The sequence below is a fragment of the Capra hircus genome, chromosome 9 (assembly GCF_001704415.2).
Source record: "Capra hircus breed San Clemente chromosome 9, ASM170441v1, whole genome shotgun sequence".
NCBI lineage: Eukaryota > Metazoa > Chordata > Mammalia > Artiodactyla > Bovidae > Capra > Capra hircus.
In genome coordinates this window covers 9374068-9394824 of record NC_030816.1, presented here as the reverse complement: position 1 = coordinate 9394824, position 20757 = coordinate 9374068, and the positions used below count along the sequence as shown (strand labels likewise).

At 38.6% G+C, this 20757-nt stretch overlaps 1 protein-coding gene across 2 annotated transcripts in view; it reads left to right on the top strand.

Moving 5' to 3' along the window:
• IBTK (inhibitor of Bruton tyrosine kinase) overlaps positions 1–20757 on the top strand; it is a 100248-nt gene that overhangs the window by 7750 nt on the left and 71741 nt on the right. For both annotated transcript variants that reach the window (XM_018052915.1, XM_018052914.1), the window contains exons 2-5: positions 4835–5525; positions 11888–11984; positions 15152–15276; positions 19198–19308. In XM_018052915.1, the coding sequence (XP_017908404.1) occupies positions 5019–5525; positions 11888–11984; positions 15152–15276; positions 19198–19308 (840 nt within the window). In that variant the 5' untranslated portion in view covers positions 4835–5018. The remainder of the gene's footprint in view (positions 1–4834; positions 5526–11887; positions 11985–15151; positions 15277–19197; positions 19309–20757) is intronic.

The window sequence follows — 20757 nt, the reverse complement described above, 5'->3', positions numbered from 1 at the left end:
CAGTGCTATGTAAACATGGTTAAACCTTGAACAACATGGATTTGGAATGCATAGGTCGACTTATACTTGGATTTTTGTTAGTAAATGTGTACTGCAGTACTACCAAGATCTGCCTTTGGTTGAAATTGCAGATATGGAACTGTGAATAGGAGGCACCTAGCATGGGGTGGCACCCCACTCCAGCACTCTTGCCTGGAAAATCCCATGGATGGAGGAGCCTGGTGGGCTGTGGTCCATGGGGTCGCTAAAGAGTTAGACACGACTGAGCGACTTCACTTTCACTTTTCACTTTCATGCCTTGGAGAAGGCAATGGCAACCCACTCCAGTGTTCTTGCCTGGAGAATCCCAGGGACGGGAGAGCCTGGTGGGCTGCTCTCTATGGGGTCACACAGAGTCAGACACGACTGAAGCGACTTAGCAGCAGCAGCATAGGGAAAGCTGGCAATGAGAGGGTCATTGTGTTGTTCAGGGGTCAACTGTAGTTGAAAATGCTATGTAAATATAGTTGGTCAGCATGAGGCAAAATTAAGCTTTTGTTTTTGGAACTTTGTGGAATTTTTAAATACTTTGAATCCAAGCTTGGTTCGATTAACAGATGTGAAACTTGCAGATATGAAAGGCTGACTACATATTGAAAATAAAATGAACACAGTATTTTGGGAACTTAATTTGATACCTTGGAAAAGGTAATTTATGTAGAATTTCTCCTATAAAAGCTTTAAACTCTAGGCATTATAGATGGATTGACTACTCATTTAAAATCCAGAAGACAAAAGTACTGACAGGAGAAGATAATTAGGAGATGATAAATAGAAGGTGATGGAGAAATGCTTAATGTGAAGTAGCCCAGTCTAGATATGAAATTTCTAGTATATTGGTGTTTAGTTTTGTAACAGTGAAGAAACTGAAGATAAGTAGTTTATCAAGTGGCTGCTGCTGCTGTTGCTGCTAAGTCGCTTCAGTCGTGTCCAACTCTGTGCGACCCCATAGACAGCGGCCCACCAGGCTCCCCTGTCCCTGGGATTCTCCAGGCAAGAACACTGGAGTAGGTTGCCATTTCCTTCTCCATCAGGTGGTTGACAAATAATATTTTGTTTCTCCAGATCTGAAAGGGCAAAGCAAGAAACATTAGCATATTCGAAAAAAACTAGAGGCTCATGTGTGATGGTTGAGTTTTCTTGACTTGCCTGTGGCCTCTATAATCAACACATTAGCATTTTTATGTGTTTTTAAGATGTATGTTTATTTATGTGTACATGCACTTGTTAAAGCATTCAAAAGAGGTTTGTAGTAAAAAGTAAGTCTGCCTTGCATTTCTGTCTCCAGCCATGTGCTCTTCCCTGAAGCAACCACTATTAACCATTTTCTTATATGTTCTTCTAAACATCTTTCATGCGTATTTAAGCGTAAACATGTGCTTACATGTACATTTTCTCATAAGTGGCATCACACATGCATCTAGTCTTAGAAACATTTTACAATTTATCTTGCAGGCTATTTCATATTAGAAAATATGTAGCTGCCTTTTTTTTTTTGATACATGAACAATCTTTTGCATGGACATACCATAACTATCTTAACTATGAAGGTTTTTTCATGCATTGATGCAGTGACTGTTCTTGTACTTATGCTGTTTCACACATAGATATATTTTTACAGGATAAACTCTTAGGAGTAAAATTGCTTGAGTCAGAAGGAATGTGCATTTTACATTTTGGCAAATATTACTGAATTGCTATCTATAATAACTGTACTGGTGTACACTCACCAAGTACTATTTCTCCATACCCTTGTCTATACATAGTGATATCAACCTTTTTGATCTTTGTCTTTCTGATAAAATTAGTGTCTCATTGTAGTTTTAATTTATATTTATTTTGAATGAGATGAGTTTCTTTTTAAAAATCCATTTAAATCCACCCCACCTCCCTTTTTGTGTGAAAAAGTTGGTCACATTCTTTGACTTTTATTCTGTTGGTCTCTTACTATTTTGTATAGATGATATATTAAAGGAAAAATTTTCTCCTTTTTTGTCTTTAAAGTTTTTTAAGTATGTTTTAAACTGATGGAATTTATTGGAGTTTTATAACTTTTGGATTTTAAGTCACATTTAGAGAGACTTTTTGTGCTTTGAGATTATAAAAGAGTCTCTTTGTTTTTCATCTAGTATTTTTATGCTGTTATATCTTATGTTTGACCTATCTGGAATTTATATTGGTGTAAGGTATGAAATAAGTGTTTATAGACTTTTCCCCCTAGACAGCTATCCAGTTGTTTTGATACTTGTTGTGTGGCATATTTTTAAAAATACTTATTTATTTAGAACTAGCACTGGGTTCTAGTTAGGGCATGGAGGATCTTTTTGTTGTGGCATCCAGGGTCTTTAGTTACAAGATCAAGTTTATTGACCAGAGGTTGAACCTCGGCCCCCTGAATTGGGAGCATGGAGTCTTAACCACTAGACCACCAGGAAAATTCTAATACCTGACGTTTTATTAACATCTCCCTCTGTGATGAAGAACCTTCCAGGCAGAGAAAACAATGTTAGCACGGTCCTGGCACTTAGTAAATACTAAATGATAAGAGTGTTGGTTATTGTGGTGGTGGAGGTGCTGGTGATAATGATTTAAAATTTTGTTTAGTTGGCTGCTCTGGGTCTTCATTGGCGCACAAGGGCTTTCTCTAGTTGTAGCAGGTGGGGGCTGTTCTTTAGGGCATGTGGGTTCCAGTAGCTGTGTCTGCTGGAGGGCTTCCGAGTGCAGGCCCAGGAGCTGTGGCACACTGGCTTAGTAGCTTTGACGCTTGTGGGATCTTCCTGGGGCAGGAGTTAGACCCATGTGCTCTGCGTTGGCAGGTAGGTTCTTACCCACTGGACCACCGAGGAAGCCTGATCATTCAGTTTTAAGGGGTAAAGTTTTCAAGTAGGATTCCTATAAAGACAGTAGATTTAAGTGTGTTTATAGCTTTTGGAGGTATAACTCGTTAGAGTGTAGAAATACAAGAGAGAAGTAATGAAGGTTCTGGAAGAAAAGAGGCGGATTCCAGAGTAACACACAGAAGTTAACCTTAAACGTGAGACTGGAAAAACGCTGAGAGGATGACTGATACAGATACAGAATACTATGGATGTGAAGGTGATGTCGATGCGAATAACCAGTGACCCATAGTAAGAATAAATGAGGGTTTTATCCAGCTCAACTGCAGACTGTAGCCCAGGAAACAACATCTCAGTAACTTGGGAGGAGTCAGTATAAACATGATTTTTTTTTTTTTGCTGGGAAATACATACAGTCAAGCGTACATGTTGGTAAAAGTACTGCTAATCACAAATGACAGATATCTCAAGTAAATGATTGTAGTGTTTTTCTCTGTGCAGGGAGGTGCGAGAATCTGGTTGTCTTACCTATCGTGGAGCCTGTAGATCCCCAGTGTAGAATGCTTCATCCTGTTTTTCCCATCCTAAATTTTCCTCAGGACGTACGGTCAGTGTGTTACTACAGTGGGTTGTGACTCAAGCTTTGTGTTACTGGATGGTGAGCCACACTCTTCTTTAATGGTAAAAGCAGATGTACAGTGTGTTTGACAGGCCATAAGACAGGCTGTTTTTAGTTAGCATAAATTTAAAGCCAAATCATGTATAAGCAAGAATGACCTCTCCATATCTCAGTATGTGAAAATTTCTTCTATTAGTGAAAAATTTTTTTTTTACAACCTGGTTAATTTTTTTTTTGGCAACCATAACAGAGCAGATAATGCAAAACTGTGGCCACCTAAAAAACAATATCAAGATGACCTCAAAATTCATTTCTTTCAAAGTTACATATGAAGTAGGGACAGGTGACTGCAGTTTCAGGGCTTGAAATCTCCTAAAACGCAGGAATAGCACAAAGTAATACCTCTCTCTTCCTTTCTGTCCTTTCTTCCCTTCCTCATCTCTCTCACTCACACACTCTCTCTCTCCTGTCGGATGACAAAATTTAAAAATATTGGTAACAACTTTGCTGTTCCTTATTGAAGGGAAAACAACCCATGGATTGCAGGGAGTTCAATTCTCACTAGCAGTGAGGCAGGCTTCCAGGGGATTTTGGGCAAGAGAGAGAGAATTTTGCAGAATGTTGGAAGAGGCAACTCTGAAACAGGGTGTGCTTGACTAGGAGGTTGGGGATTTCCTACTGAGGCGTGCAGGTCCTATTTTGTACTGGGAGGTGAGCGCACCAAAGCAGAGTTGGAGGATTGATTGGTGTTAGGTTTCCTGGACGGGTGTATCTGTAACTGTGGACTGACGTAGGCTTGGGTTTGTGATACACGCAGGGCCTGATTAAATGAATTAACTTCATCACTCCCCATATACATACCTACCCATAATGCCTGGATCCTGAGGTAAAGTTTGAGTGAAGTCAGAGTTTAGACATACCTCGGATGTGAGAGACCCTTTCAGTCATCTGTATGGTGACGTAGAATCCAGGCAAACGAGCTGGGAGGTGGCTGCCAGGTGGACCCACTTCCTTTCCTCCTCAGCTTTCTCGGTGGGGGTGGATGGAGCCACCTTTCAGACAGGCTTATAGTCAAGCAGAACTCACCTCCCTCATCAAAACTGGGAGAGGAGGCTGAGCTTTTGTCAGCGAAGCTCTCAACTTCGCCACAAATTCCATACGGAGAGGATCACAGGGGAGGCAGAGCGGCTGAAGCCAGAGCTGACTGAAGCCAGAGCCTGCCGTTGCTCGCTTTTGAAGGTGGGAGTCAGAGGCGCTTACATAGGGGATGATTGTATTGTGAAATGCTTGAGTGAGAGAGAGGGTCTGTAGTTTCACTTTGTTTCTCCTTCTCTTACAGGTCACCCTTGCAATTATGGATATTTAAAAGGATCACACAGTGTGGAGGGGGAGTTCCCCTCCTCACTCCCCCTTGGTGCTTGACTCCAGGAATAATTTATAAACTGTGGAAAGTTTCCTTTTTTAAAGAAAGGACTTGCATTTGATATAAACTTTATAGAGTTATTTATAATTTTTTGATTTAAATGCCAAAATACATTGTACAAATCTATATAGTTTTATACTGTTGCCAGGAAGATTTAAATTATAACCCTAAGCAGGCCATTTATTCTCTATCAGTCTTTCTGAATAGCAGCTCTGTGGCCTGGCTTTTTCATTTTTTTAAATTATCTGACTATTCTGAAGAAGGAAGCTGCATAAAAACAATTAGGATGAATTCTTCCATCCCTGACTGCACATCAAAGTGTCGCTCCCTGACGCATGCTTTGGATGTCCTTTCTGTGGTAACGAAGGGGAGTGAAAACCAGATTAAGGCCTTTCTCTCCAGTCATTGTTACAATGCTGCAACCATCAAGGATGCCTTTGGCCGGAATGCCCTCCACCTTGTTGCCTCCTGTGGAAAAAAAGGAGTGTTAGATTGGCTTATTGAGAAAGGAGTGGATCCCTTGGTGAAAGACAAGGAGTCAGGATGGACAGCTTTGCATAGAAGCATTTTTTATGGACATATTGATTGTGTTTGGTCTCTACTGAAGGTAAGTGTCATCTGTTTTTTTAAAACTTTTTGGTCTGGCATGTGTTTTTCTTAATCTCCACGAAGAGATTGGCGTTCTTGTCGTTGATAAGAACTTGATATCTTTTACTATTGTAACCATTTTTAGATTGTAAACTATTGGCCAATTTTGTGTTACAGATTTAATATGTCTCCACTGACTTTCTCCACCCCTTATTATTTTAAAGTAAATCCCAGACATTTTGTCACTTACACAGTACTATATATCTTTCAGTATTTTTAAGAAGTATGGTTTCCTTTTCTATAACTATATTATTAGCTACTTTAAAAGGGTGCTAGTTATTGAAATCATATAAGGACTCTGATTTGAGTAGTGTGTTCATTTCTTATTTGGCTAGGGATTAAGTTTTTATTGTTATTTTGCTCAGTCACTGAGTCGTGTCTAACTCTTTGTGACCCCGTGGACTTCAGCACACCGGGCTTCTCTGTCCTTCAGTATCTCCCGGAGTTTTCTCAAATTCATGTCCATTGAGTCAGTGATGCTGTCTAACCATCTTGTTCCCTGCAGCCTCCTCCTCCTGCCCTCAGTCTTTCCCAGCCTCAGGGTCTTTTCCAGTGAGTTGGCTCTTCACATCAGGTGGTCAAAGTATTGGGGCTTCAGCTTCAGGCCTTCCATTGGTTAGTCAGGGTTGATTTCCTTTAGGATTGACTGGTTTGACCTCCTTGCTGTCCATAAACAGTATGAAAAGGCAGAGTTTTTATAGTTGTTTAAAAAAATAATAATCAGAATCAGTTTTGCATGCGTGCTAGGGCGCTTCAGTCATGTCCGACTCTTCGCAGCCCTGTGGGCTGTAGCGTACCAGGCTCCTTTGTGCATGGAATTCTCCAAGCAAGAATACTGGAGCGGGTTGCCATTTCCTCCTCCAGGGAATCTTCCCAACCCAGGGACTCTCCTGCATTGGCAGGTAGGTTCTTTACCACTAGCACCACCTGGGAAGCCCAAAAAGTGTTAGTCGCTCAGTAGTGTCCGACTCTTTGCAATCCCATGGACTATAGCCCGCCAGGCTCCTCTGTCCATGAGATTTCCCAGAATCAGTTTATTTTAAATTTCCCATGAAGTAGATTAAATCTAGGCTTGTTGTACTGGTTAGACAAATAATGTTTTGAGATATACCCTGGTATCATTTCATTAATAAACGCAAGTTAAAAACTGTCAGAAATCATGAGTTTTAAATTGCACAGTTTGTTTTTGTACAGGCATTCAGTCCTGTCTGTGGAGGACCAGAGAAGAACAAAGCAGAACAAAGTTCCTGTCCTCAAGGAACTTGCGGTCACATTGTAAGACATTAAGGAGCTTATATTCTGTTTTTTACTTGAAAACAATTGTTTGCATAGTGATCTTTCAGTTCAGTTCAGTCGCTCAGTCGTGCCTGACTCTTTGCGACCCCTTGAATCGCAGCACGCCAGGCCTCCCTGTCCATCACCAACTCCCGGAGTTCACTCAGACTTGCATCCTTTGAGTCAGTGATGCTATCCAGCCATCTCATCCTCTGTCGTCCCCTTCTCCTGCCCCCAATCCCTCCCAGCATCAGAGTCTTTTCCAGTGAGTCAACTCTTCACATGAGGTGGCCAAAGTACTGGAGCTTCAGCTTTAGCATCATTCCCTCCAAAGAAATCCCAGGGCTGATCTCCTTCAGAATGGACTGGTTGGATCTCCTTGCAGTCCAAGGGACTCTGGAGTCTTCTCCAACACCACAGTTCAAAAGCATCAATTCTTCGGCGCTCAGCCTTCTTCACAGTCCAACTCTCACATCCATACATGACTACTGGAAAAACCATAGCCTTGACTAGATGGACCTTAGTCAGCAAAGTAATGTCTCTGCTTTTGAATATGCTCTCTAGGTTGGTCATAACTTTTCTTCCAAAGAGTAAGCGTCTTTTAATTTCATGGCTGCATTCACCATCTGCAGTGATTTTGGAGCCCAGAAAAATAAAGTCGGACACTGTTTCCACTGTTTCCTCATCTATTTCCCATGAAGAGATGGGACCAGATGCCATGATCTTCATTTTCTGAATGTTGAGCTTTAAGCCAACTTTTTCACTCTCCACTTTCACTTTCATCAAGAGACTTTTTAGTTCCTCTTCACTTTCTGCCACAAGGGTGATGTCATCTGCATATCTGAGGTTATTGATATTTCTCCCGGCAGTCTTGATTCTAGCTTGTGTTTCTTCCAGCCCAGCGTTTCTCATGATGTACTGTGCATATAAGTTAAATAAGCAGGGAGACAATATACAGCCTTCACGTACTCCTTTTCCTATTTGGAACCAGTCTGTTGTTCCATGTCTAGTTCTAACTGTTGCTTCCTGACCTGCATACAGATTTCTCAAGAGGCAGGTCAGGTGGTCTGGTATTCCCATCTCTTTCAGAATTTTCCACAGTTTATTGTGATCCATACAGTCAAAGGCTTTGGCATAGTCAATAAAGCAGAAGCAGATGTTTTTCTGGAACTCTCTTGCTTTTTCGGTGATCCAGCGGATGTTGGCAATTTGATCTCTGGTTCCTCTGCCTTTTCTAAAACCAGCTTGAACATCTGGAAGTTCACGGTTCACGTATTGCTGAAGCCTGGCTTGGAGAATTTTGAGCATTACTTTACTAGCATGTGAGATGAGTGCAATTGTGCGGTAGTTTGAGCATTCTTTGGCATTGCCTTTCTTTGGGATTGGAATGAAAACTGACTTTTTCCAGTCCTGTGGCCAGTGCTGAGTTTTCCAAATTTGCTGGCATATTGAGTGCAGCACTTTCAGAGCATCATCTTTCAGGATTTGAAACAGCTCAACTGGAATTCCATCACTTCCACTAGCTTTGTTCGTAGTGATGCTTTTTAAGGCCCACTTGACTTCACAGTCCAGGATGTCTGGCTCTATATGAGTGATCCCACCATCGTGATTATCTGGGTCGTGGTCTTTAGATAGTAACATTTACTGATCAAAATGATTTTCAGTATATATTAATAGCAAAATATCCTTGTTGGAGCTAAACTCTCTAGGTCTACCACTTACCAAGTCATCTTGGATGAGTTACTGAATCTTGAACCTCAGTTTCAACTATAAAAGAAAGGATAATGATGGTACCGTCCTCATTTTTTTTCCCCAGGGAATTTCAGTGAAGAAAAACTTTTCTTAAGTATTAATAGTACTGTTAATTCCTGTTATATCTAAAACTGTTGGGTATCAGTTTAATTCCCTTGTTATAACCTCTTATAGGAAGAGTTGGGTTAGTAAGTGCTACAGCATCCGTCAGCTCTGCTTTGCCCTCTCCCTGTAGTTTCTGCTGGAAACTGGGTGACCGCTGACCCTTTCAAGGCTGAGAACGTCCTTTGGCTTTCTGGTGTCCTAGGGTTTGCCATTCAGGTGTGAGAATTTGGGTCTTCACTTTGAAATAGGTTCTGGTATGAATTTTGGGCCTTCCCTCCCTTTGGCTTGCATTTACCTGTAGAAATCCTCAGTCATTCTTGCTGCCTTGGGCAGGAGAGGCCAGGACATTGTGCCTTGGGCCACCTTGCTCTTGGCTTGGCTATCTGATTTTCATCAAGCGTCCTTCTGATCAGTGATAGACATCCTACATGGATGCTTCCCACTGATAAAATATCCCATAGAAACGTCCTTCTTCCACTGAGTACTCCCATGTTGCTGTAATCCATCTGCATTTGTTTAGTCCAGATTTCTTTCTTTTCCCCTTTTAACTCTTTAATTGGAGGGGCTGCAATGATAGAGGTGTTTGCTGTCAATTTCGCTCCTGCTGACAACTCTGGCATTTAAGGTGTTATGGATGACCAGGAAGAGCCTATACAGAAAAACACGTTTTAAATGAATTACATTTGATAAAAACTTTCTAGTATGAAATTTTAAAATTTAGTGCTAAAATTGTACAATAAAAATACACCTATAATGTCAGTTCCCAGTTGCCAAAGATGAAAACCCTCAGCAGAAACTTCTTATGGAAGAACTAGCTGAATCATAAGAGTGTGTGGACTAAATGATAACCTATTTGTAAAGTATTTGGAACAGAAGTTTTTCTTTAGTGCCTGATGTGTATTAGGCAGTGATCTCAGTGCTAGAGATATTGTAATGAAAAACAAAGAATCCTTTTTTGCTTTTTTTTTTGTTATGCTTATATGCTATTTAGTAAGCTGGTGAATTTATCTCTTTGGGGAATATGTAAAGAGTTGATCTTTAAATAAATGAGATAGATTACACACTGGTCCTCTACCTTTAGAGTTTAAAGTGAGCATATTAAAAAGTATCAGAGACCACCATACATAGGGAACTCCAGAGGCAAAACAAGTTCCTAGTCCTTTATGCATTTGGGGCTATTTAAGAAGATGCAAATAGGATCCAGTAAAGTTTAGGATGAATTTATAAAACTGGTAAAGTAAAATCTGCAGGGATCTAAGTTTCTGGGATCCTGTTTGTCAAATTTGTAACTTGGAACACTGCCCTGGAATCAGCCCTTTTTATGCTTATAAAGGTCAAAATCAGGTCTTTCTATGTGGATTTATTATATCTAACTTAGAAAATAGGCAACATACGTTTTTAAATTTATTAAGATCTTATTAAAAGATCACTTCTGAACTTTGTTTTATTTGTCAGCTCACTACCTTGAGTAGTTTTTGTTCATTGACAATCCTTGTGAAATCAGATGTCATTACTGTCTAGAACACAATGAAGTTAGAATTGGTATTGCTGTTTAGTTGCTAAGTCTTGTCTGTCTCTTTTGCAATGCCATGGACTGGGTTTCCCTGGTGGCTCCGTGGTAAAGAATTAATTTTAGTTTATTAAAATTCATTGTTACAAGATAAGAGGAGAGACCCTTTCTTAAGTAACCCAAAACAGTGTTCTGACATATTCTGGTTAAAGTTTAAAAATTTCATGGTTCCATCTCAGCCTGTAACTCTAGTGTGTGAGGATAGGCAGTGATCACTCACATCAGTTAAAGTATAGTTGTTGAGGGCTTCCCTGTGTTAAGTGGTTAAGAACCCACCTGCCAGTGCAGAGGTCATGGCTATGATCCCTGCTCTGAGAATACCCCGTGTGCCACGGAGCGACTGAGCCATGCGTCACTACTGCGGAGCCTGCGAGCCGCAACTGCTGAAGGCCGTGCACCTCGAGTCCCTGCCGGGCAGCCGGAGAAGCCGCCACGGGAGAAGCACGGGCACCGCGGTAGAGCAGCCCCTGCTCCCTGCAGCTAGAGAGAGCCTGAGCACAGCAATGAAGCCCTAGCACAGCCCAAAATAAGTAATAAATCTTAGCAAAAAGAAACTTAGATTAAAAAGTAATTATTGAATGCCTTATTAAACTGTCAACAAATACTGTTATTTTTGAAAAGGAGTACCTTTTGTATTTAAAAAGCTGTAATGTAAAAGTAATATGAATTGAACATTGTACTTCTCCTCTCCTCCCACTATATTTTAAAAGACAGTAAGTATGTACTAAGGATCGGGTATACTAACTGCCTTAAATAAATGGGATGGAAAATGTTCTATTTCATGTTTAAATTCTGGAGACATAAAACTGTAGATTAAAATTCATTCTTAAAACACACAAATGCACAGTCTCACATTTATTTATGGCCACACCACACTTCTTATGGAATCTTAGTTCCCCAACCAGGAATTGAACCTGTGCCCTCAGCAGTGACTTTGAAGACACAGTCTAACTGTAAGTGATGAGACAATGCTCTGAAATTGCACGTAGAAAATTTTAAGTGGAAAGATATAAATCACACAAATAGAAATAAAAAATATGATAGTCTTCATATCAATAGTAGATATAACAGAATTTAAGTCAAAAAGATGGAACATAGGTGATCACATTATATACAGTAAATCTGAAAAAATAAACATACAAAAAGTAAAAACTATTGTTTGCCATTGTGTTGAAATCTTTACACCCCTTATCTGGATGTGGAATTTGGTTTTTTAAATACCAAAAAAAACCCCAAAAAACCAACAACTGTGTATGTACATACACACACACTCTCAGAGTTAGGGCGTCTAGGTAACTGACCTGGGTGGCTGTGGAAAACTTTCGTATCTAGTTCATTTAGACTTTTGTTTCATTTTGGTTTTGAATGTTGCTTCTTTACATTTTATGGTTCTTCTTTATTCTACCAAGAACTGGATATTTGACTTCTCTTAGTTTTCTTCTGTGTGAGAAATAAATGTTTATGAGCATAGGAGATAATTGTTATTAGGTGTTATTTTTGATGTTCTTTATAGTTTGATCATCTGACTTGATAAATATAAATGTTACTGATTATAGATAAGTAATTAAAAATATATGCATGTATGTCTGTATCTATATGCACATTTTTTCCTCTTTTAGCATGGTGTTAATCTGTATATTCAAGATAAAGAAGGCTTGTCAGCTTTGGATCTTGTAATGAAGGATAGACCAACTCATGTAGTATTCAAAAATACTGGTAAGAAAACTCCATAAATATATTCCATTAAAGTTTAAAAAATTTAAAAGAAATTTTATTGTTATAAAAATACCTGAGAAAATTTGTGTGTGGATATCTGTAAAGACTTTTACTCTAATATATATAGGTTGATAACTTTGATTTTCTTTCAGAACACTTAGGTTTATTTTATACTTTTTAATTTCAGTATACATTTATGTGTATAAGAGTAAAAACACAGTCTTAAAGAAAGTAGGGAAAACCACTAGGTCATTCAGGTATCACCTAAGTCAAACCCCTTATAATTACACAGTGGAACAGATTCAAGGAATTAGATCTGATAGACAGAGTGCCTGAAAAACTGTAGATGGAGGTTTGTAACATTGTACAAGAGGCGGTGATCAAAACCATCCCCAAGAAAAAGAAATGCAGAAAGGCAAAATGGTTGTCTGAGGAGGCTTTACAAATAGCTGAGAAAAGAAGAGACGCAAAAGTCAAAGGAGAAAAGGAAAAATATACCCATCTGAATGCAGAGTTACAAGGGATAGCAAGGAGAGATAGGAAAGCCTTCCTCAGTGATCAGTGCAAAGAAATAGACGAAAACAATAGAATGGGAAAGACTAGAGATCTCTTCAAGAAAATTAGAGATACCAAGGGAACATTTCATGCACAGATGGGCACAATAAAGGACAGAAATGGTACGGCCTTAACAGAAGCAGAAGACATTAAGAAGAGGTGGCAAGAATACACACATGAACTATACAAAAAGATCTTCATGACCCAGATAATCATGATGGTATGATCACTCACCTAGAGCTAGACATCTTGGAATGCAGAGTCAAGTGGGCCTTAGGAAGCATCACTACAAACAAAGCCTAGTGGAGGTGATGGAATTCCAGCTGAGCTACTTCAAATTTAAAAGATGATGCTGTTAAACTGCTGCACTCAAGCAAATTTGGAAAACTCAGCAGTGGCCGCAGGTCAGTTTTCACTGCAGTCCCAAAGAAAGGCAGTGCCAAAGAATGTGCAAACTACCACACAGTTGCACTCATCTAACATGCTGGCAAAGTCATGCTCAAAATTCTCCCAGCTAGACTTCAACAGTATGTGAACTTTCAAATGTTCAAGCTGAATTTAGAAAAGGCAGAGGAACCAGAGATCGAATTGCCAACATCCATTGGATCATAGAAAAGGCAAGGCAATTCCAGAAGAACATCTACTTCTGTTTCATTGACTACGCTAAAGCTTTTGGCTATGTGAATGACGACAAACTGGAAAATTCTGAAAGAGATCGGAACACCAGACTATGTTACCTTCCTCCTGAGAAATCTGTATGCAGGTCAAGAAGCAACAGTAAGAGCTGTACATGGAACAATGAACTGGTTCCAAATTGGGAAAGGAGTATATCAAGGCTGTATAGTGTCACCTTGCTTATTTAACTTCTCTGCAGAGTACATCATGTGAAATACCAGGCTGGATGAAGCACAAGTTGGAATCAGGATTGCAGAGAGAAATATCAATAACCTCAGATACGCAGGTGACACCACCCTTATGGCAGAAAGTGAAGAAGAACTAAAGAGCCTCTTGATGAAAGTGAAAGAGGAGAGTGCAAAAGTTGGCTTAAAACTCAACATTCATGAAGCTAAGATCATGACATCTGGTCCCATCACTTCATGGCAAGAAAATGGGGAAACAATGGAAACAATGACAGACTTTTATTTCCTTAGGGTCCAAAATCACTGCAGATGGTGACTGCAGCCATGAAATGAAAAGACGCTTGCTCCTTGGAAGAAAACCTATGACCAACCTAGAGAGTGTATTAAAAAGCAGAGACATTACTTTGCCAGCAAAGGTCCGTCTAGTCAGTGCTATGGTTTTTCCAATAGTCATGTTTGGATGTGAGAGTTGGACTATAAAGAAAGCTGAGTGCCGAAGAATTGATGCTTTTGAACTGTGATGTTGGAGAAGACTCTTGAGAGTCCTTTGGACTGCTAGGAGATCAAACCTGTCCATCCTAAAGGAAGTCAGTTCTGAACATTCATTGGAAGGACTGATGCTGAAACTGAAGTTCCAGAACTTTGGCTTCCTGATGCGAGGAGTTGACTGACTCATTAGAAAAGACTTTGCTGCTGGCAAAGATTGAAGGCATGAGGAGAAGGGGACGACAGGATGAGATGGTTGGATGGCGTCACTGACTCGATGGACATGAGTTTGAGCAAGCTCCAGGAGATAGAGAAGGACAGGGAAGCCTGGTGTGCTGCAGTCCATGGGGTCACAAAGAAGTCGGTCATGATTGTGACTGAACAACAAATAAAGGCAGCTGGAATTGTAGCTACTGTAAAGTGATTGATGTGCGTTGAGAAAGGACAGCATTTAAGGTCAAAGGGAAAGGAAGTGGTTCTTCTGTCCACATGTTCGTTCTTGTAGTGGCACTTATCTTTTAAATTTTTGTGCCCTGTGAGCTTTGTGAATGTTAAATTGATCGAAAAGAAGAAGAGATGTAAATTGGGACACTAGTTAATTTGCATTTTAACTAATGAGCAATCTAGGTGAGGACATGTTCTTCCTTTTATTTCTGTTTTGGACACTATATTGCAAGTTATAGTTATTGTTCCATTCAAGAACTTGATAAGCATTCCAAAGTAAAAATGAAGATTTATATCATAATTAGCTGTGATTTTTATCCCATTTTCATTTTTGTTGCCCTAATTCCTAGTGTGATTTTGCATCTATCAAGAGCAAACTATTCAAAAATAATCTTTATGTAATAATAGAAACTAATACCATGTACTTCATTTAGAACCTGTATATATGAACCATTTTAATGACATCTACATTTAAATAGTTATATGTAGTATTTTCCTGAGAGCTAAGTGAATATGGCAGGTGGTATTTTACTCATTTGGCAGTTAAATCTTAGCTGCTAAAGAAACAAGGGTTCAACATGTTAAATTGCCTTCGTTGAGACAGGCCTGTGCTGTTTTGGATCTTCTGATTTCTGTTTCTAGAGTGTTATACTAAATTAATAGATGGATAATATAAAATTTTGGTAGTATCTTTCTAAATACGATAGTTTGGTTTTGGTAAAGAGTCATATTTGAAGTAAATGGATTAGTTCAGTGTGTAATTAAACAACACTGATACTTGTTTAAAATGTGATAGAATATAAAAACTAATTTTCATTTTAGATCCTACAGATGTCTACACTTGGGGAGATAATACAAATTTCACCCTGGGTCATGGAAGCCAGAATAGCAAACATCATCCAGAGTTGGTGGATCTGTTCTCCAGGAGTGGGATTTATATCAAGCAGGTATTTTACTAATTCTTTTAAGATCATAATTAGACTGTGTAAAGTATCATAAAACTATGAGATGTTTGTGCATTATTCTTGCCTGGAGAATTCCATGGACAGAGGTGCCTGGTGGGCTACAGTCCACGGGGTCACAAAGAGTTGGACACGACTGAGTGGCTAACACATTCACGTTTGTATAAGGGGCATTAGAAGTTAGAAGGCGTTGTACAGGTAGTAGTTTTTTAAAGGTAGAACTTCTGTTGGGTTTTCTAGCTTTTTTTTTCCATTTAGAGTTCTTCAAATTGTTTCTCAAGTGAATTTGTTGTTGAAACTCAATTTGTTATTAGTTTTAGGTAAGTGAACCTGAGTTGTTAAATATAACTAACTGTAAAATTTTAATTGATAATTGTAAAGGTTTTGCCTTTGTCCTTATATCATAATTCTGGTTGTCTCCCTCTTCAGTGGATTTTGGTGCTACTGACCTACTCATCTTTTTCTATAATGCTCTGTATGTGTGTGTCTCTGTGTGTACAATACATATCTACCCTCAGCGTTTCTTCCTCTTGAGCTTCATTTCAGTTGTACTCTGGATAGTCTTCAAAGTTTTTAAGTTTAACTGAAGTGTTAATTTTGCCACTCCCAAACAACCTCTACTTAATAATTTTTAAAGCTATAAATCTCATTTTCTAAATTCGAAAATTACACTCAGAGTATGTCTGCTGAGTCCTTTTCTTCGGTTTTTTTCCCCCTGATGTAATCATAACTGTCGTCCCTTTTTATTCCCCCAATTATTGGATGATAAATTATACAGCCACCATATTTAGGGCCTCAGGGACGGGGGAGCCTGGTGGGCTGCCGTCTCTGGGGTCGCACAGAGTCGGACACAACTGAAGTGACTTAGCAGCAGCAGCAGCAGCAGCAGGACACTGTTTTTCACACCAGAAGTCACTAATGTATCACGATTAGCAATTTAAAAAACGTAATAAGAGTTAAACCCTGGAGAATATTAAAATTTGAGAGGGCAAGAATAGGAGCCCACATGAGAATAAAGAGTGACGAAAGAAGTAGAGTGGTGTCCTGAAAGCTTAGAAAGGCACCTGTTTTCCTTTTCTGACTTGGTACAAGATACAGTCGATTGGGTGAGGGGAGGGTTTTTCAGGAGCAGAGATTTTTACGCAAATGTGAAGGAGCAATGGAGGTCTCAGGGGTAATGGGGCTGTCTACATAACCAGGCACTCAGTAAATAGTGCCAAATAGCGCTTTCCTTCCTCTCAAATCTATCCATAGTGTTTGTATTTCAACCCTTACTTTGTGGTAAAAAAAAAAAAAAACTCCTTTACATCCTTAATTTCTTCACAAAGTACTCAGTGTCCTTGTCTTAACTGAAGTGAGCTGTGTTTTTGTGTATACTGTTTCATCCTTTAACCCTACCAAGTGGAATATGCTCAATTCTTCAGATCAGGTGTCCTGATTCTGGCTAGCCATCTGTTAATACAAAGACTGGGAAGGAATGGAGGATGCTGAAAGGACTTGGGACAGACCAGAGTCTTAAGCCTGGGGTCAGAGTCTCTAGAGAACGTGAGGGAAACTGTTAGAGCAGGGATAGCTGTTCTTTCTCAACTACTTGAAAGCTTTTGGTAGATACTGTGGCTCAATCACAGCGCACACTTCCTCTGCCCTCCTCCTTCAGTCCCACTCTCTTCTTCCCTGCATCTCTGTTTTAAAGTGAATTGGAGCAAGTCCTCAGAATCCACCTGTCAGCAGCCACGAATGGTTGATCAGAGTTGAGGCACTTAGAAAGGCTCCTGTTTTCCTTTTCTGACTTGGTACAAGATACAGTCAGATTTGGTGAGGTAAAATTTTTCAGGAGCAGAGATTTTTACACAAATGTGAAGGAGTCATGGAGGCATCAGGAAATGGGCTGGCTGACTGTACCTTCTGATTCTAAGATACATAGAAGAATATAGAAGAATTGAGCATATTCCACTTGGTGCTATAGAAGAATTGAGCATATTCCACTTGGTAGGGTTAAGGATGAAACAGTGTACATGAAAACAAAGCTATATTTCAGTTAAGACAAGGACACTTAAGTATTTTGTGAAGAAATTAAGGATGTAAAGGATTTTTTTTAACCACAAAATAAGGGTTGAAACACAAACACTGTGGATAGATTTGAGAGGAAAGTAGTGTAAATTAGTAAGAAAAAAGGAAACTAGTGTTTGGCACTATTTACTGAATGCCTGGTTATGTAGACAGCTGCATTACTCACTGAAAAACAGCTGATTCTGTCGTACCAGATGAATTGACTGCCGTGGGACAGAGATTATTGTTATTAGCATAATGTATTCCTGATAATTAAGATGAAAATCCTTGATCAGTTGCCTCTTTAAAAAATTCAGAGGTTTTAAAGTTGAAGGTCTTATACTCTGGCATTGGTTGTTTGATGTTGTTGTTAGTTATTAAGCCGTGTCTGACTCTTTTGAGACCCTGTCGACCATAGCCCGCCAGGTTCCTCTCTGTCCATAGGATTTGCCATGCAAGAATATTGGAGTGGGTTGCCCTTTCCTTCTCCAGGGGCACTTTCTTACCCAGGTATTGAACCCTGCATTGGCAGGCAGATTCTTTGCCACTGAGCCACCAAGGAAGCCGAAGTTGGAAATTACAGAGGTGCTCTAATGTTGAATATAGGATTGAACAAAATGTATTATTTCAGTTTCATAAAATAATATTTCCTTTATAGATTTTAACTTTGTATTACAAATTTGAATACAGTTTTTTATTTTATTTTTAGACTTTCTAGATGTTTGTGGTATAGCTAAATAAATGACTTTTTTTCTTTAATCAAAGACCTAGAGTCTTTGATAAACTTTCTTCTATAAAAAACAAGTTCTATAAAAAAGTATTTACAGAACTTGCCAAGTGGTTAAGGATATATGTAAATAGCACTTGCAGTTCAGCTTATAATATTCTTATAAACAATTCTAGGATTTTTTAATTTCTTAATCCTTTTTTAATGTACTAAGTTAGAAATATTTATGGATAGCATAAGAAATACAAATGCAAATTTTTTAAAGATAAAAGGATTTTTAAATCGTATTTAGGTAAAATGAGTGTACTGATGATGCCTTGAAAAAAGCTTGAAAATCAGTATAAGTTATTTAAAGCCTTGTAATGATATGATGCTGAAGCTGAAACTCCAGTACTTTGGCCACCTCATGGGAAGAGTTGACATATTGGAAAAGACTCTGATGCTGGGAGGGATTGGGGGCAGGAGGAGAAGGGGACAACAGAGGATGAGATGGCTGGATGGCATCACTGACTCGATGGACGTGAGTCTGAGTGAACTCCGGGAGTTGGTGATAGACAGAGAGGCCTGGCGTGCTGCAATTCATGGGGTCGCAAAGAGTCGGACACGACTGAGCAACTGAACTGAACTGAACTGAACTGAAACATTTCAGAGATATAAAAAGGACATACTGTTTACCCACCACTCCCTCTGTATAGGTGATATTGAAAAAATATTCTTACAGCATTTCTACTATTTTCTTTAGTAGTATATCACTATCTGGTAATCTTTATACTTCGTATTTAATTCTGTTCACTTCTTGTTGTGTGGGATTTTATGAAATTGGAAAACAATTGGTTACTTTTTGTATTTTCCTTTGTTTAGTCTCTTCTGGGTTACATGTGCTTAATTCCTTCTAAATTTATTTTTTCCCATCTGTTGGTGTTTTTAGACATAGTTTTAAAATAGACCAGTATATATTTTAAATTTTTATTTCAGAAAATTTTAAACATGTATGAAGTAGAGAGAATAGTATAATGAATTCTGATGTACCCATTATCTAGCTTAAACAATTAGTGATATTCTGTTATTTCTTTTTATAAAATAAAGGATATTTTATAGACATTTAATGATATTCTCTTGTTTTGCTGTAGGTGGTGCTTTGTAAATTTCACTCAGTGTTTCTGTCTCAGAAAGGGCAGGTTTACACCTGTGGTCATGGTCCTGGAGGACGATTAGGCCATGGAGATGAACAGACATGCTTGGTAATTGAAATAATAACTTTGGTAAAATTTGATAGATTGGAAGCTTCACTTAACTAAATTTTTTTTTTTTTAACTAACTGAAAGGAGAAAATAGTATACCAACTGATAATTGATTTTAAAAGATCAGTTACTTTCCTGGCATATTGTGTTTAAAATAAAGATTTAAACACATAAAATTCTAAAGCATCAAAAAATTTTTTCTTATAGCAAGTATTGAGTCAGGAGATATAGTATATAAAAATAAGCTTTAAAATATTTCCATAGTTAAAATTTTAAAGGGAGTTTACTAATTGTAAACTATTTTTCCTGTTGTAGTCTAGGATTTATTCATTTTTAACTTCTCATTAAGGTATTTGTGGTCTAAAAATTGAGCCAATATTTTCACAAAAATTATAATTATATAATCACAAAATTGAGTCAGCTAATTGGGAAAACCTAATAATCATTACATTCAGGAAAATACCTTACTAGTTTATTTTTAAGTTTTTTTTTTGAGGGGACTTTTGGCATATTCCTCAATTAAGAGGTCTTTAAAAAGGAGAGCAAGCTATGATAATTGCTTCTATTATTTGAATGGTATATTATGTGCTAGGCATTGTTTATGATTTCCATTTAGTATTGTTACCTTGATTTAAGCCTTAAACGCCTTGTGAAGTTATAGCCTTATTATCCTCATTTTATACATAATGACAATAGTAATAATAGTACTCATTTATCAGTTGTTTACTCTGAGCCAGAGATGGTTGTTTTGCGCTTACCAACTCATTTACTCCTTATATTGTTCTTATTATCATCCAAAATACTATTATTATTTTGTGTTTAGATGAAGAAAATGAGAGAAGTTAAGAGATTTTTTTGAGATCAAATAGCTGGTAAATGCAGAGAAGGCAATGGCACCCCACTCCAGTACTCTTGCCTGGAAAATCCCATGGATGGAGGAGCCTGATAGGCTTCAGTCCATGGGGTCGCTAAGAGTCGGACATGACTGAGCGACTTCACTTTCACTTTTCACTTTCATGCATTGGAGAAGGCAATGGCAACCCATTCCAATGTTCTTGCCTGGAGAATCCCAGGGATGGGGGAGCCTGCTGGGCTGCCGCCTATGGGGTCGCACAGAGTCGGACACGACTGAAGCAATTTAGCAGTAGCATCAGCAGCTGGTAAATGGCTGGATTAAGATTTGAACCCAGAACAGATGACTTTAAAGGAATATAATATTGTTTGGTAATCATTGAAGGGCTGTGTTGATTCCTGTATTTTTATTTATTGCTTCACTCCACCAGTGAATACTTCGGTTAAAGAGTGCCCTTTGTTCAGACCAAACAAATTTGCACTTGGTGTATGATATATGATATGGGCTCAAAATCATTTATCGAATCCAATTGTTTTATTAAAATGTTTTACTGGGATTTTGTATTTTATTTATAAAGCAATGTCTGTGTCCTAGTA